Source organism: Culicoides brevitarsis, chromosome 2 (assembly GCF_036172545.1).
Source record: "Culicoides brevitarsis isolate CSIRO-B50_1 chromosome 2, AGI_CSIRO_Cbre_v1, whole genome shotgun sequence".
NCBI classification, from domain to species: domain Eukaryota; kingdom Metazoa; phylum Arthropoda; class Insecta; order Diptera; family Ceratopogonidae; genus Culicoides; species Culicoides brevitarsis.
The window spans coordinates 12062499-12078549 of NC_087086.1; the positions used below are offsets into that span (position 1 = coordinate 12062499).

Sequence of the window (16051 nt, forward strand, 5' to 3'; positions counted from 1 at the left end):
GAGACTTTAGTGGTTTTTCCGGGCATAACTTTCGGTTTCGAGGAAGATATTCTCCATTATTTCTTCAAAATGAGTCTTTACAACAAGCAAGACATCGAAATGTTCGGTCTTAACAACTTTCCGTTGATCCACGTGACAGAATTCGCTAAAATAGTTAAAAATATCATCGAATCTGAGACAATTTTCAAGCAAAAATACCTTTTGGCCTTCAATCCATTCATAAAATATCAAAATTTCGTACTGGAAATCGCTAAATCGATCACCGGCAACAACGACGTTCGACTAAAAGTTGTTCCGAAAGAGCGAATGTTGCTAATTGATCATAATTTGTTAACGGTAAGTTTTGAAATTTTAACTTTTGAATGAAATTTAATCGATTTTTCATCAAAAGCAACGATCGTATGACAAATTGACCCTGAATCTCAACATGGTGCCTTCAAATTTCGATGGATTTGAGTTCAACGAGGACTTTGATGAGATAATTTCCCGCACAGTGGATGAATATTACGAAGCACATGCCATAAAACCCATCAAAATTATCATCCACGGGCCTCCTAGTTGTGGAAAAACTACTCTGGCGAAGGCTTTGGCTTGTTATTATGCCTCGCAGTACATCAATCCTGATGAAATTTTGGATGACTCGATGCTGAAACTGGAAAAAAAGATCAAAAAAGGCGAACAATATTTGGAAAGTACGGAAAAAAGTGAAGTTTTGATGGAAAATGAGCTTTTCAAAGGATTCGTGGAAGAAACAAAAGAAAATTTAGACAAATGGAGGGAAGAAATTCGTGTCCTTCGAAGGGCTTTGGAGTCGAAAGATGTAAAATCCATTAAAGAATTGCAGGAAAAGTGAGTAAATTATAATTTTTTGACATTTTTTCATAAATTTTTACTTTTTAGGTACCTTTCTGAGCTTTTGACCTCCAACGCATGTACCAAAAATCAAGGATACGTGATCGACACTCTTTTATATGATATTGACATCGTTGAAAGAATATTTTTAGCACAAAATGACGTTACTGAACGAATTTCGGACAAGACATTAGTTGAAAGTCACACTGAAATTCCAAAAGAAAAGCCGTCAAAGAAAAAAGTTTCAATTGTTTCGAGCTCAAAAGACGATTCTGACGTCGAAAGTGATCCAGAAACCATTTCCGAGAAGATTTCTTCTGAAAATTTACTTCAAATCAAGGAAAATTTGCGTCCCGACATCTTCATCTACCTCAAATGGGACGAATCGATCCTCAAAAAGGAAGAAACCTGCACTTGTCGCGAGTTTAAAGACAGATTCCCCGTTGAAACGCAAAATTATTCGTGCTCTACTTCGACTTGCACTCTTTTCGGAGGAAATTCCACGCAAGATAACTCTTGGACCTTTTTGGAAGACGATCCGTGTCGCCCATTTCCTGACTTCCAAGACCTCGATCAACTCATTCTCGGTCCGAGCATCAAAAAAACCATCGAAACGCACGAAAGACGTCGTCTCGAAAGCTATTTGGAAACGGAATACGAAGATCAATCCTTGTACATTTTCATGTTGGAGCATGGCGTGATCCCCTTCGAAGTTGTTATCGACTTGAAAACGAGTATCGACTCGATTTACCTGAAAACCAAGGAAATTTTGGGTCCACGGAATGAATATCTCATCAGCGATGCGAGGAGAGACGAGGAAAAACGTCGTTGTGAAGAGATAAAAAGACGCGCGAAGGAAAGAAAAGAAGCCGCGATCAGAGCTGAGTTGGAAAAACAACGGTTGGCACGAGAAAAACAATTGAAAAAAGAGGAAGAAGTGAAAAAAGCCTTGAAAAAGAAGGAAATCATGGATATCGAAGCTTGTAGTTTGCCGTTGAGGAAATATTTGATAAAATATATCGTGCCAAAACTCACTGAAGGCTTAGTGGAAGTTGCAAGAGTTCGCCCCCAAGATCCAATCGACTATTTGGCGGAATATTTGTTCCGAAACAATCCTGATGGGCACATGTTTGATCCGGATATGTCGGATGCGATGATGAAACAGATCTTGGATGAGCGTCTCGTGGAGTTGCAAGAAGATTATAAAGAGGATTGGTTCTGTCACTGCGTCTATGAAACAGAGTCATGTGAAGATGACGAGTGAACAATAAATTAAATTCCTTAATTTTTCTCATTTTTCTGAAAAAGCATCGGAAATGGCTCTCACAGGATGAATTAAAGATGAAAATCAGTTTTAGCTTTTCAGTTTTATCTACAAAAGGATTTTGTTATCTTAAGTTGTAGGTTATAGGGCGTAATTCAAATGCGTTGCAAATATGACTAGAATTTATTTTATCATTGAGGACATCATAAACGAACATAGAGCAGTTAGACACTTGAAGGTCACTCACAGTTAGCATATCAATTAAATTCAGGCGATGCTTATAGGGAAGCAGTTGGTTCTTTTTCCAGCCCAAATTTCGCAGACAAAAAATGAGGAACTGTTTTTGCACAGATTTTAGTCGTTTAATGTTTGATTGTTGAAAAGGCATCCAAATCAAGCTTCCGTAATCAATAACAGAGACTACTACTTAGAGATACAAAGAGTGACTTGATTGCGAATATGTCTTCAAACTCTTTTCCAAATCGCTTGATGAGTCCTAAGATTGAATTAGCCTTACTGACGATAATATCAACATGTTTGCTGAAGGGTAATTTTCTCATCGAGCCAGATTTCCAAATCCTTAACTACCAAAACTGTTTCAAGAGTAGTTCCAGATATTTGATAGTCTTCTTCTCCTTTGATATCGATTAGGTTGGAAAGTTCGAATTTTTCTCAACTGCCTCCAAATAAAATTTTCCTGAAAAAGTATCTGCAAGAAAATGGTTCAAATCAGAGTTTTGTAAAAAAAATTTATGCGAAAGCTTATCTGAGCCCTTATCAAACAACTAATTTTGAAGGAAATACATTTTTCTCAATAAGACCTATGAATGTTCGAATTTTTCTAATTTTCTCTTAAACAAAAGAGTAAATAATTTTTTTTTAAACTTTACTTTTTCAACTATAATTTTAGGTAAAAATTGCTTGACTGACTAATCGACATCGTATCCATATAACGGCGCTTCCACGTACGCCCGATGCATATCCGGCGAATTTCTTCGTATCCGACGTCCCACGGGCTCCAAGTCGTTATAGCACTTTGGGAACACTCGTTCAATGGCATCAATGGCTTCTTTTGCGGTGACATTTCTCGCTGACAACACGGAACTCAGTGCCTTCGATTTAACACAGTCCTGATGCGTTTTTTTGATCCGAAAGACGCCCGCATCGCCCTGCGCAAAGGCACTCGTGTAACTGCAATGCGTAAGATTGGCAGCCCGAATTTCCGTGCACGCCAGATGATCGATGTTCTTAAAGTCCAAATTGTTGCGGCAATAGTCAAACATGTGAACCATCTCGTGCGACAAAACGCCTTGAACAAAACCAAAATTTCTCGCGTTATTTTGACACACGACAATTTGGTTGACTTGCGGATCGTAGCCACCGCTGACACTTTCGTCACACACTTCGCACGAAATGTGACGCCGAATGTCGATGGGACACCCCGAACTTTTGAGAGCGCCCATCATGAGTTTCACCAAGGGGCTATTTTTGACGCAATTGTAGACATTTCGCTCGCATTTGGTCTTGTCGACGTACTCGTTGCCTTCTTTGCCAATCAGAATGCGTTTCCAACTGGATTTGAATTTCTCGCCGCGACGCTCGGGATACAAATCGTAACCCTAAAAAGAGAGTTTTCATCAAAAATTGTTGGAAAAATATTTTTTAAAGTATAAAACTCACCCAATTTTCGTCGGAAACATCACTTTTGTTCTGTCCAGCAGCTTTGGAAGAAGTGTCTCCAGTCTTTTCTTGATTGCCGGTCATGTTTTGTGAAAGTGTCAAGCAGTTCAAACACTTTGCGAACCTTTTTTGAATCGAATACTAACGAAAATTACTTTTAATTTTAGGAATTACTGCGAAAAATAGCAGTAAAAACCGGAAAATGCATCAATAAGACATGATGTAAGAAGAAGGCAAGTGAAAACAGATATTCAATGAGGCACTGGATGACAACGAACGGCATCCATTTAGTATTTTATTCAAAAATTATTTTTTTTAAAGACCGTTATTGTAAGTTGACTTTCATTTTTATTGATATTTTTCACTAAAAACGCCTTTAAGACGTCACTAACTTTAATTTTTCAGATGAAATCCGAATAAATTTAGACTTTTGCTAATTCCCGTATCCAATCTCGGACAGCAGAAACTCTTCCATAAACTCCCGGAAAGTGTGGCGAAGCACAGGACTCAAATCCCCATGAAACAACTCCAATTAAAAGTCCATTTGGATCAACCAATGGACCTCCAGAATCGCCAAAACACGAATCTTTGCCGCCATTTTGGTATCCAGCACAGATCATGCGATCAGTAATTCCGCCCAAAAATGCGTAGGTCATATTACATTTTATTTTTGCCACAATCGGCAATGAAACAGCTCTTAAATGTGTGTCACTCTGCAAGATATTTAAAGTTTCGCCAAAGCCCGAAACAGTTACCATCGTCATCGCAAAGATCTGGTAATCTTCGTTGACGAGCGAGATCGGCTTAGTTACGTCATTGAACGTTAGAGGGACTTCCAACTCAATTAGCGCGAAATCGTAGTCCAAATTTTTAGGGTTATAAAAAGGATGTTGGATGATGAGTTTAACGCGAGAAAGAAGTCCATCGACATTCCAGTTAGAAGTTCCGGAACGAATGAAGAGATCTTCAACCATTAAGGAAATTACGGCACAATGACTGAAAATTAGAAATTTTAAAGTTTTTTAAATAAAATGGTTGAAAAATGAACTTACGCTGCCGTTAAAACGAAATTACTACTGATAATACTTCCGCCACAAAAGTGATTTGGAGCTTGAAGTGATACTTGATACGGAAAATTTGCGATATCAACTTCAGTTCCATTCACAATTTTTCCTTGATGAGGCGTTTCCAAGCGATATGCGAAAATTTTGCTATTCTGCACTGACAAAATGAGATGAATGTAGTAGAAAATTCGAAGAAATTTCATTTTTCTTTGAATTTCTGAACAAATTAGAACGAAAATTCATAGAAAAATGAGCGAAAATAAAAATTGCTCTCTTTTATAATGAAATTGGAAGGAAAAAGGACTGATTGCATGTCGATAATGACTTAATTTTGTCAAACCAATCATCGCCAAATCACTGCTAATGATGTTGAAGTGACCTACATTTGATGGAAATGTGTCAGGATTAAATTTTGTTTAACGAATTTGGCAGTAAAAATACGAAAAATCCAAAAAAATCTCAAAATTTTTTTCTAAAAATATTTTTTTAAAGAAATTTTAAAGTTTATTTTACAAAGAAAATGTTTTTAATAAACATTCTTCCAAAAAAATTAAACTTGAAACAATTTTTGTCAAATTACTGATTATTGATCTGTTACTGATCTGTGACTAAATTCAAAAAATAAATAAATAATTTAATTAATAAATTTAGGTTCAAATTTTTTTTTGCAAAAAATTGTCCAAATAATTCAAAAAAAAAATTTAATTAATTAATTTTAAAGAAATTTTTAACAAACGATTTTTAAATTTTAAACTAAACTTAAATTTTGAAGCAAATTTCCATTTTTTTTTAAATATGATCCTTTTATGCAAATTTCAAGTATTTTATTTCAAAAGATATCAAATTTTCATGACAAATTGCATTCAAAATTTGATTTTAACGAAAGTATTGAATAATTCTTATTTTCAAAATTAATTTTTTGAACCTAAAAATCAAAGTTTTTCTGAATTCTAAATTAAATTACTAAACAAAATTACCTGAAAATACCAATAAAATAAAGTATGATACTTGAAGATACAATAGGATACAAATCGAATGAGACGAATGAAAGTGATAACTCTTGAAGATTTCAGCGCCATCTGCGACACGAAAACACGGAGGCTCGTGACTGAATTGCGCGCGAAATCCATCGTGACGAAATGAGACGATCGAAAGTGATACTGTTATATGCTGTCAGGTAAGTATACCATATGATACCCTATTGAGATTTGCGTTCGAAGGATCATGAGAAATACAGTAGTACTTTGAATCAAAACAAAAAAAAAATGAATTGCCTGAAAAATCGTCATATTTCTCTGATATATCGATGGCAAAATTGCAGTTATGGTACGTCATCGAATCAGATATCGAGAGTGATGAAGAAACTTTCGCTCATGGGAAAAAAGGAAAAGAAAGTGTGGTATGAATCAACCGATTCTTCATCAACCATTCATGCTCTGTCGACAGCCAACATTCCGAAGAAACGAGAGCCTACAAAACAAGGACTGCGGAGAATCAATATGTTGGAAAAACTCTTTATGCGAAATATCACTGATTTGATGGCAACAGGAGACATATCAGAAGAGTTATTGGGTAAAGGCATTCAGATTACTAAAGTCAAGGTTGCGCAAGACTTCAAAATGGTAAACGTTATGTGGGTTGCCAGCGGGAAAATAGAAAACGACATGGAAATAGAGAAAACTTTGAAAAGAACAGCGGGTTTATTGAAACACGAATTATCGCAGCTTCGAGTGATGGGCGTTGTTCCATTCATAAACTTTGTGAAGGATAAAAAAGCAACACGTGTGAATGAAGTAGAGGAATTGCTGAAGATAGCCGACTATCCAGAAGATCACAAACCAATTATGATGGCTGACAGACTAAGAGAAGATCTTGAATTGCGAAGCACGTTATCGCCCGAAGTTGTGAAGAAAATAAAAGCACTCGAAGCAATTGAAGATGAAGAACTTGACGAAAATCCCTTACCCGAAATGCAACATAATGTTTTTGGATTGAATCAAGCGGATATTTTGAAGAAAATCAGTAGAGAAAAAGACAAAGTGAGAGCAGCTTGGGAAGTGTACGAGGGAAAAAGTTCATGCATTAATGTAGGACAAAATGTTGAAAATCTCAAACTTCAATCCGCCGAATCTGAAGAAATGTTGAGATCAAAGTTCAAAAAGTATCTAGAATCAAAAGACTTTAACAAAACAGACAGAAAAAGGTTCAAATTAAACTCCATAAATTCCTATGAAACTGCACAGTTTGAAGATGTAGGAGATGAGGATATCAATTTCAGAGATGAAGATTATCTGGATGAATTCGAAGATGATTTTTCAACAACAAAAAAACAATAGTATTTCTTTAGGCTTTTCCAGGGGCGTAGCAAGGCGAAAATTTTTGGAAGGGCAAACAGAACAAATAAAATTTTTTATCCCCAAATTCTGAAAAATTCCTTTGAAAACTTAAAATTTTGGGGGGGGGGCATTGCCCCCATATTATAACAGTTCACTTTCAGCCGACTCACTCAGTCAATAAGATTTCCTCATGCAATTCAGTTACGAGCCTCCCTGTTTTCATGTCGCAGATGGCGCTGAAATCTTCAAGGGTTATCATTTTCATTCGTCTCAAATGCCCCCCAGTACTGTTTTCGTGCGAATTTAAACGCGGGGGCGATAAGGGTTTCTCCCGAAAAAAAACGACTTTCATTCGTCTCGAAACTGTTGATTTCAGATTGGGCTAAATGTAACAACTGTTTGCTTCGTGCTCCGTAATTTTAGCGAAAAAAACTAGAAAATTGACAAAAATAATTAGTAAAAATAGTGAAAAACGCTCCGAGAATGCGTCGTCTTAGTTTTAGTGTAGTGTAAAGACAATAAATTGCCGTGAAACCTGCTCAAAAAGTGGCAAACAACAACCAGAATCTTTTCTCTCCACTTCTGTGTTGTGCATTGTGTACTCACCTTTCATTTTAGTTTTTTTTTTTGTTAATTTTTTATAATAAACACACACGCAATATAATATCGGAGAGCCAGACAAACAAACATACGACGACGAAGTATCAAGTATCAATCGAGCCGTTCTCCGTTCCATTGTTCTTTTTGCATCTCTCTGATGCACGGACTCGGATTTTCGATACGGAGCAAAATTGAACAAAGATAAGAAAAAAAAAATTATCACGAAATTTTATGAAATTATGAAAAATACTCAGAATTTTTAAGATTCGACGAGGAAAAAAAATAAAAAATTGTGCATCAACATCAAGTGAAGGTTATTTAGGTGGTGTAAGAAGAACAAGAAGAGGTTCGGTGGCCACCGACAACAAACGTCATGCGCTCTAGCTCCCAACTCCGACACACAACACTTCGTTAGCATCAATTTCCATACAAAATCGCAGTGTAGTGAACAAAGGAGAAAATTGCATGAATTTTTTGTGTCAGAAAAAAACAAAAAAAAAATATAATCTCCTTGAAAAATAATGGGAAACAAGTCCTAAGCCAGCGTCTTTCCAACAAAATCTCGATAATTTCCCTACGAAAAGTCAAAGTGAACGCAGAAAATCGAGTTTTCCCATTTTTTGTTTGTTATTATTATTATTAGTAAATCCAATTTTCAATCAGCTGTTCGTCGATATATAAATATATTTTTCTGCTGCGTGTCAAAAAATACAAGAAAAATAATAATAAATCAAAGAAAATGATGCTTTTCACACGAAAATAAGTGCAATAAGGTGCAGAAAAAGTGAATTTGTGATCAAAAATGGAGTAAAGCTAATAAAAAAATATAAAATTTCAAAAAGCAGAAAATTTTAATTCTCGATAGAAAATAGAAAAAAAATTTGCAAAAAAAAATTATTAGTGAATGTTTTTAAAATGAGACCAAAATGTGGATTATTGCTGTTTATTTCAACATTCTTGATTGTTCCTCACATAGAAAGTGGTAAGTAGCAAAATTTTAAATTATTTAGTAGCCTGCAGTCCCATTTTTGCCAAGTGCAAGTAAGCAGATGAATGACTTGATTAGATGTCGGTCGAAAATGTCACCTGAGTGAGTTATGATACTTTTATGAGGTGAGAATGTTGTGTGTATGATGGCCCACATGCGATACAAAGGGGAAGCTAGATGGTTATCGATTGTTGTGTCGTTGACAGTGCAGCAGATGCATCTCGCAGATGAGAAAATTTGTGCTCATAGGGTGCTTTTGGGAAGGTTTTATGTCTGAAAGTAAAAATTTAGAGCAAGAAATTAAACCAAAAAAATTTTAAAACTTGAAAAATTCTAAAATTTAAAGAACTAAAAAATTTAGAAAAGCTAAAAAGTTTCAAAAGCTGAAAAAATTAGAAAGGCGAAAAAATTTAAAGAGCTGAAAAAATTAGAAAAGCTAAAAAATTTAAAGAGCAGAAAAAATTAGAAAAGCTAAAAAATTTGAAGAGCTAAAAAATATTGAAAAGCTAAAAAGTTTCAAAAGCTGAAAAACTAAGAAAAGCTAAAAAAAAATTTGAGAGCTGAAAGAATTAGAAAAGCTAAAAAATTTAAAGAGCTGAAAAATATTGAAGAGCTAAAAAATTTAAAGAGCTGAAAAAATTAGAAAAGCTAAAAAATTTGAAGAGCTGAAAGAATTAGAAAAACTAAAAAAATTAAAGAGCTGAAAAATATAGAAAAGTTAACAGTTTTAAGGAGCTGAAAGAATTAGAAAAGCTAAAAAATTTGAAGAGCTGAAAGAATTAGAAAAGCTAAAAAATTTAAAGAGCTGAAAGAATTAGAAAAGCTAAAAAATTTAAAGAGCTGAAAAAAATAGAAAAGCTAAAAAATTTGAAGAGCTGAAAGAATTAGAAAAGCTAAAAAATTTAAAGAGCTGAAAGAATTAGAAAAGCTAAAAAATTTAAAGAGCTGAAAGAATTAGAAAAGCTAAAAAATTTAAAGAGCTGAAAGAATTAGAAAAGCTAAAAAATTTAAAGAGCTGAAAGAATTAGAAAAGCTAAAAAATTTAAAGAGCTGAAAAATTTAGAAAGCCTTAAAAATGTTAAGAGCTGAAAATTGTATCTATAAATTTTTTAAAATTTGAAACAAAAATACCAAACTGATCATATCAAACTCCATTATCTAACAAAAAATCACTAAAAATCGTATTAAACAAATGCGCTTTATATCATTTACTCACATTTATCGTCAACATCACCCGCGTTATGCAAATACAATCCAGCATCTCCCCATTCCATCGTCACCGAGTAAATATTATTAACACTAATCCCTTCGTTCATTCCGGATACGTGAACCACACAAATGGAATTAAGTGCCCTCATTAACCGTCTTCTTTCTCTCATACACAACATTCGCCAGACAATGCAACGATGATGATGATGATGAGGGCAAAACGAAACCCAGAAAAGCAAGATAGCGAGAGATCAAACGCAATAATAAAAGTTGAAACAAAACACTATCTTCTTTTTCCGTTGATTTATCTTTTAATCGGCTTGAATCAGCTGTATTTTATGTCTTGGCGAACAAAAAGCGACAACGACTACGACGACGACGTCGAGTCGAAAGGAAGTGATTTCTTTAGAACTACAAATAATGCCATCCATCTCCATTTTCTCTCGCTCTCGTACTTGTTCACTAATGTTATCGTATTATATTAAATTGAATACGCAGGGAGGAAACTAATTTGTGATGTGAGACCTACACAAAGAACGTGCAGAATTCTGCTGTTTAATAAAGTAATAAATCAGCTAAAATTTAATAGGTCTCTCATGTCGCGCTGTTGTGCCATGAGACAAACGATCGTCACGATGATGTTGATAATAATGATAATAGCAACATATGTTAAGTCTTTAAAGATAATTCTTTGTTTTTTTTTATTGCTCTTGTTGTTGAATATTTTGTATCTTTTTCATTCAAAAAGATAAAAACTCTCAAGGGACCGAAAAAAAATCCCTTAAAAAAACTTTTCTAATTACTCGAATCTAGATAAGATAACATTCTGTCGGAAGATGCAAATTATTTCAACTAACACACAAAACGAAAAAGCTCGCCCTCGATACGCAATCATCCGTTCATTTCCTTGTTCTGCTTCAATCACTTGTCTGTCACACTTACGCCGGAATAATCAGTCAATACTTTTTTTTTATTTTTCATTTCAAACAACCATCAACCTGTCCCTTTTTTACCAAACAGATGACATAAAGTCTTTTGTTGTTGCCAAGTACTCTCAGTTTTGTTCAGTTTCAAACGGTTTTTTTAGCTGCATACAGTGCAGCCCATAAAAGTAATGAAAAAAACAATGCCGTGTATTAGCAACGGACACAAAAAAAAACAACAATTTTACATAACAACACAATAACAATTGTTGTTCGATTAATGTTAGACATTATGGAGAGCAGCAAAAAAATATTTTAGTTATCAGAAAAAAATTTTATGTGGGAAATTTTTTTTGTTGAGGAAATTTGTCAAATATGGGTGAATGAAGTGACAGTTATATGAGGTTTTATAGGTTCAACAATTTAATTTTTTGAAAAAAAAAATAATTTTTTGACATTTTTAGTTTGACAGCTGTCAACTGTCAATTTCAGGCGCCTAATTTTTAAATATTTCTAACAAAAAAAAAATTTATTCAAAGAACTTAAAGTATTTATCGAAAGATTCTTTTATAATAAGAAAATTATGTATTTTGACAAAATTTTAATTTGACAGCTGTCAACTGTCAATTCAAAAAGGCAATTTTTTGAAAATTTCAATTTGAACGATGAAAAACGATTAAATCTAATTCAAAATTGTTCAAATAAAAAACTTCTCTAGCTCTTAAAATCTAAGAATTTAATTAAATTTCTGTTTGACATATGTCAACTGTCATCTTTCGGAAATGTTTTTTTCTGAAAATTCTTTGAAAATGAGAATTTTTTTTTCAATTTTAATCTAATTTTTTAATAAAAACAATTTTATTTTGAATAAAACTCCGAAATATGTGAAAAAATTTTTTTTTGACAGCTGTCATTTTTGTTAGTTTTTTTCGTCTTCCAAACTTTTTTTGAACAACTTAATTTCATTTGAGCTTTAAATTTTTATTTTCAAAAGAAATTCATATTTTTTAAAAAATATCAGCTTAATTTGAGTTGGACAGCTGTCAACTGTCACTTTTAAAAATACTTTTTTATGTCAAATTTATTTCTTTAATTAAATATTTCCTTTAAAGTTCTTCATTAAAGCTAAAAACTTACCTCATTAAATTGCCAACAACATCAAAACCGTAATTTTTCTCGTCAACGAAAAACGTCAATATAAATCCACTTTTCCAAACAAATTCCTCAACAAATCCATAAATTCTTCAAAGAAACCCCTGATGAAATAAAAGTTAACGACCACTTATCGATCTCATCAATTACAATAAATTCAAACTTCTTTCAAAATAATCATAAATACCAAAAGGCACAGTAACATGTACACAACAAATGGAAGGTACCTAAAATACAAAACTCATGATCGAAACAAAAATTCATTTACATGCTCAATCAATCATTCAAGGAGAAAAGTTGGGTTATTTAACAAAAGCTCACTTTTCTACTTTATAAAATATTATATTTAATACCGAGACTTGAGCAACCGTTTACTCGTCATGATTGTACCTCAAGACGTTGTTGTTGTTGTTGTTGTAAATAAATTTCAAAAAGTTTTCAAATGAATACATATTGCCTCGAAAAACTTACGATAAGCACAGAGTTTTAGTTGAATATAACAAAAAGGGAACCCTGAGATTCTCAACGTTCCTTTAAATATCAATCAACTTGAAATGTAAAATAATAATTGTAATTGATCGTATAGCTGTATCGAGAAGCAGAGTACTACCCTTTTGTTGTTTTGTCTGTTTGTAGAGGAGATATAACTTCTCATCATCTCGGTTTTTGTTTTGTTGCTACTGTTTTTAGAGGAATTCTATAGAGAACAGACATGATGGTGGTATCAATATTGATTGAAATTGATGTTGCTTTTGTGGTAACTTTGGATCATTTGCGATTTCGATTGGAATTTGAAAATTTTTGTAGGAAGAGGAACATTTTCTTTTAAACATAAAAATACAAAAAACAAAACAATGACATGCCAAAATAACAAACAGAGACAATCACATTTAGCACTTTGTCAGATTACTTTTATTGCTCTCTGTGTGTTTTTTAGCGTTTATGTTTAATGGCAGGGGTGTACGATTTATCTACAATTTTAGATAAAATTTGTACAGGTTTTGATTGAATTTAAAGTTTTTTGAAAAGCTTTGAAAGTCTTTTGAAAAAATTTTTGAAACTTTAAAAGATGACAGCTGTCAAAAATTTGTCGAAATTTCAATTTTATGAAGAATTTAAATTTTTTTTTACTTATAAAAGTTTAAAAATGTATTTAAATATTTATAAAAATTGACAATTTGAACAAAAATTTTGACAGCTGTCATGTCATCTTTCTCAGTTGTCAAAAATTTTGAAAATTTTAATTTTTTTTTGAACATTTTAAGGCATTTTTAAAGTTTTTTTTAGAAAAATTATAAAAAAAATATTCTCGAACACATAAATTTAATATTTTTGGGTAAATTTTGACAGCTGTCATTTTTTTTTGCCAATCAATATTTTTTAGTAGATTTCCGATAACTCTTTAAAACATAAAATCAATTAAATTTCGGTGATTTTAATTCGTAAAGGAATTTTTTTCAATATTGCTTTTATAAAGCGCCATCTATGACTTTTTCTCTTTTCTGTATCTATGAGTATACGTACAGTTCTGTACGTATGAGAAGTATGCCCCCGCCGAAAATTTAAAAATTGTTTAAAAGTCAATAAATCAAGAGTATTTTTACATTTATGGATTAAAAAACAAAACTATCGATATTTTTGTCTAAATTTTTGATGGCCAAAGTATATTTTTTTTAGAAATTTTGAACTTTTTAAGGAAATTATAAGGTTTGGAATCTTAAAAAAATTATAATTAAATTTTCTTAAAAAATTTTTAAAATTTTCGATAAGGTATTTTGAGAAACTCTTAAATTTTTACCCAAAAATTTAAAAAAAAAATTATTTGAAAAATAAAAAAGTAAAATTTGTCTCCCGAATCAAAGAACAAGTGACACCCCTGCTTCCTCAAACACACATTTTCAGTACTCAAAGCTGAGTCAGTGAACCATTTTTGCTCTGTTTCCATTTGCATTGCGAGAGAATATTCAAATTACTACAAGAACATTCACGTTTCTTCTTCTTGTTCATCTTTTTGACGACGTCTTCTGTATTTTAATATTATTATAATTTTATATCTTCTAAAATTTCATGGCGTATGACTCACTTCAAAGATTCGTAGATTACGTTTAATACTTTCATCGTGCGATGATGATGATGCTGCCAAAGAAAAGACAATGCACGCAACTCATTTTTTGGTACTTTGACTGTAGTGGTACGAACAATCTTTTTTATGATGTGTTTCGTAGTTATTTTTTTGTGTTAATTTAATACACTGACTAACTATGTAAAATGCGTTTTGTTCATTTTTTCACGTGTAAAGTACATTATTATTTTGAAAAGTGAGTTTTTAAGAACATCTGCGTTCAATATGTTGAAAAGCATTAAAAAAAAATAATAAAGAGTAAAAGCAATGGATGGTAACGAAATTACTTTTGTGTTATTTTCGACAAATGATGTGTGGTAGAAGTGTGTGAGAGAATACCGAGAATGTACTTTCTTTTCATTCGTTCGAGTTTGATGTGGATTTATGTGCGAGAAGGTTAATGTTACTTTTCTGATGGGTTTCAAGAAAAAAAATAACAACAAGAAAAATATACAGAGACTAATGAGAAATGGTAAAGAGATCAAGTGAGATTGACAGTGAAGCCGGTAATCGCATTGTTTTTCCTCGGGAGTGTCTAAGTGTTTGTTTAGGTCAATAGCCGGCGCGCAGTGTATGCGAAGCAATTAGACAGTTAATGCTATTTGTTTATGGGATTTTGAAGAGTTTCTGAGTTAATGAACTAAAATTTGATGAAATTTGATACGGGGGAAGGTCGGTGTGAAGGGCAGATTTGAAGGTTATTTATTGATAAATATTTTAAAATTTTATAAATTAATTATTTTGAAATAATTTTAGATTTTAAATAATTAAAAAAAAAATTAAAAATATTTTAGAATATTTAGAAGATAAAAATCTGGAAAAAACAAAATACTAAAATATTTTAAAAAATTATTTTTTTAATGTTTTTTATTTTAAATAAATATTTTTATCTATTTTGGAAATATTTAAAATTTTTTTAAAGATTTTTTTTTAATTAATTAGTTTTTTAAATATTTTTTTTATTTTGAGTTTTTATTTTTTTAAATGAATTAAATTGATTTTTTTTTTATTTTTTTTTCAAATTTTTTAAAAAATACTCTGAATTTTTTTCAAAATTTTTAAATTAATTTTTAAAATATTTTATTTAATTTTATTTGCATATTTTTTTAAATGTTTTTAAAAATGTTATAAAAATTTTATCATAAAATAAAATATTAGAACACACAGTAAAAAGCTTTAAAAATTAAAAAAATTCTCAAAATGTTTTTTTTTAAATAAAATTCAATAGTTGAACGATTTTAGCAAAAAATATATATTTTTTTTTGAATTTAAACAAAATTATTTAAAATAATTCTGGAAAATTTTTAATAAACTTTTAAATAAATTTTTAATTATTTTAATTTTAAATAATATTTATCAAAACCAGCATCAAAATTTCAAGCCATCAAAAATTTTGTTTAAATTTAATCCGTTTTGCGTTTCAGGATTATGTCACTTTAATTCATGAACACAAAAAAATATTAAACCTGACATCAACCTCACATTACTCACTCATGTGACGTTAATTTTGTTGCTAAATTGATCATCTCTCATCAAAAGCAACATTATTTTTGCTAATCAACAAATTGCTTTCGACTCCAAAGCAATTCTCTAGAAACCGCATTTTTTACCTTTTTAAAAATAAACATAAATAAAATAGCCTTCAGTCATGCGATCTATCTCTGTCCTCCCCTTATCATGCTGCTCCTATCACACGCGCCACCGCATTCTGAACTGTCCATCAAAATCAAATTATCATCATCTCGAATTCCCATTTATGGCTGCCCTTTCATTCCTAACGCTGAAAAATACTTTTAATGCTTTAAAACAAAATATAAAAAGGAAAATTATGTCAAGGTTAAGCTCAACATGGAAAAATTCG

The 16051-nt window shown here is 31.8% G+C and overlaps 4 protein-coding genes and 1 long non-coding RNA gene across 8 annotated transcripts in view; 3 read left to right on the forward strand and 2 right to left on the reverse strand.

The window, feature by feature from the left end:
- Nucleotides 1-16051, forward strand: part of LOC134832263 (uncharacterized) — a 219740-nt gene that overhangs the window by 113142 nt on the left and 90547 nt on the right. The gene's annotated exons all lie outside the window — the stretch shown is intronic.
- LOC134832237 (mitochondrial inner membrane protease ATP23 homolog) lies at nt 2928-4039 on the reverse strand. Its single transcript, XM_063846212.1, has 2 exons — nt 3797-4039; nt 2928-3735 (listed from the first exon to the last, which is right to left on the reverse strand). The coding sequence occupies exons 1-2, from the start codon at nt 3878-3880 to the stop codon at nt 3046-3048; spliced, it is 774 nt and encodes a 257-aa protein (XP_063702282.1). The 5' UTR covers nt 3881-4039; the 3' UTR covers nt 2928-3045.
- On the reverse strand, nt 4219-5063 carry LOC134832264 (trypsin-3-like). Its single transcript, XM_063846249.1, has 2 exons — nt 4849-5063; nt 4219-4792 (listed from the first exon to the last, which is right to left on the reverse strand). The coding sequence occupies exons 1-2, from the start codon at nt 5061-5063 to the stop codon at nt 4219-4221; spliced, it is 789 nt and encodes a 262-aa protein (XP_063702319.1).
- Nucleotides 6091-7297, forward strand: LOC134831035 (uncharacterized). The gene has a single exon (XM_063844669.1). The coding sequence runs from the start codon at nt 6126-6128 to the stop codon at nt 7194-7196; it is 1071 nt and encodes a 356-aa protein (XP_063700739.1). The 5' UTR covers nt 6091-6125; the 3' UTR covers nt 7197-7297.
- LOC134832234 (disintegrin and metalloproteinase domain-containing protein 10) overlaps nt 7588-16051 on the forward strand; it is a 39498-nt gene continuing 31034 nt past the window's right edge. For all 4 annotated transcript variants that reach the window (XR_010162055.1, XM_063846208.1, XM_063846210.1 and 1 more), the window contains exon 1: nt 7588-8778. Coding sequence is in view for 3 of the 4 variants with exons in the window: in XM_063846208.1 (XP_063702278.1) it covers nt 8712-8778 (67 nt within the window). In the remaining variant the exon portion in view is untranslated. The remainder of the gene's footprint in view (nt 8779-16051) is intronic.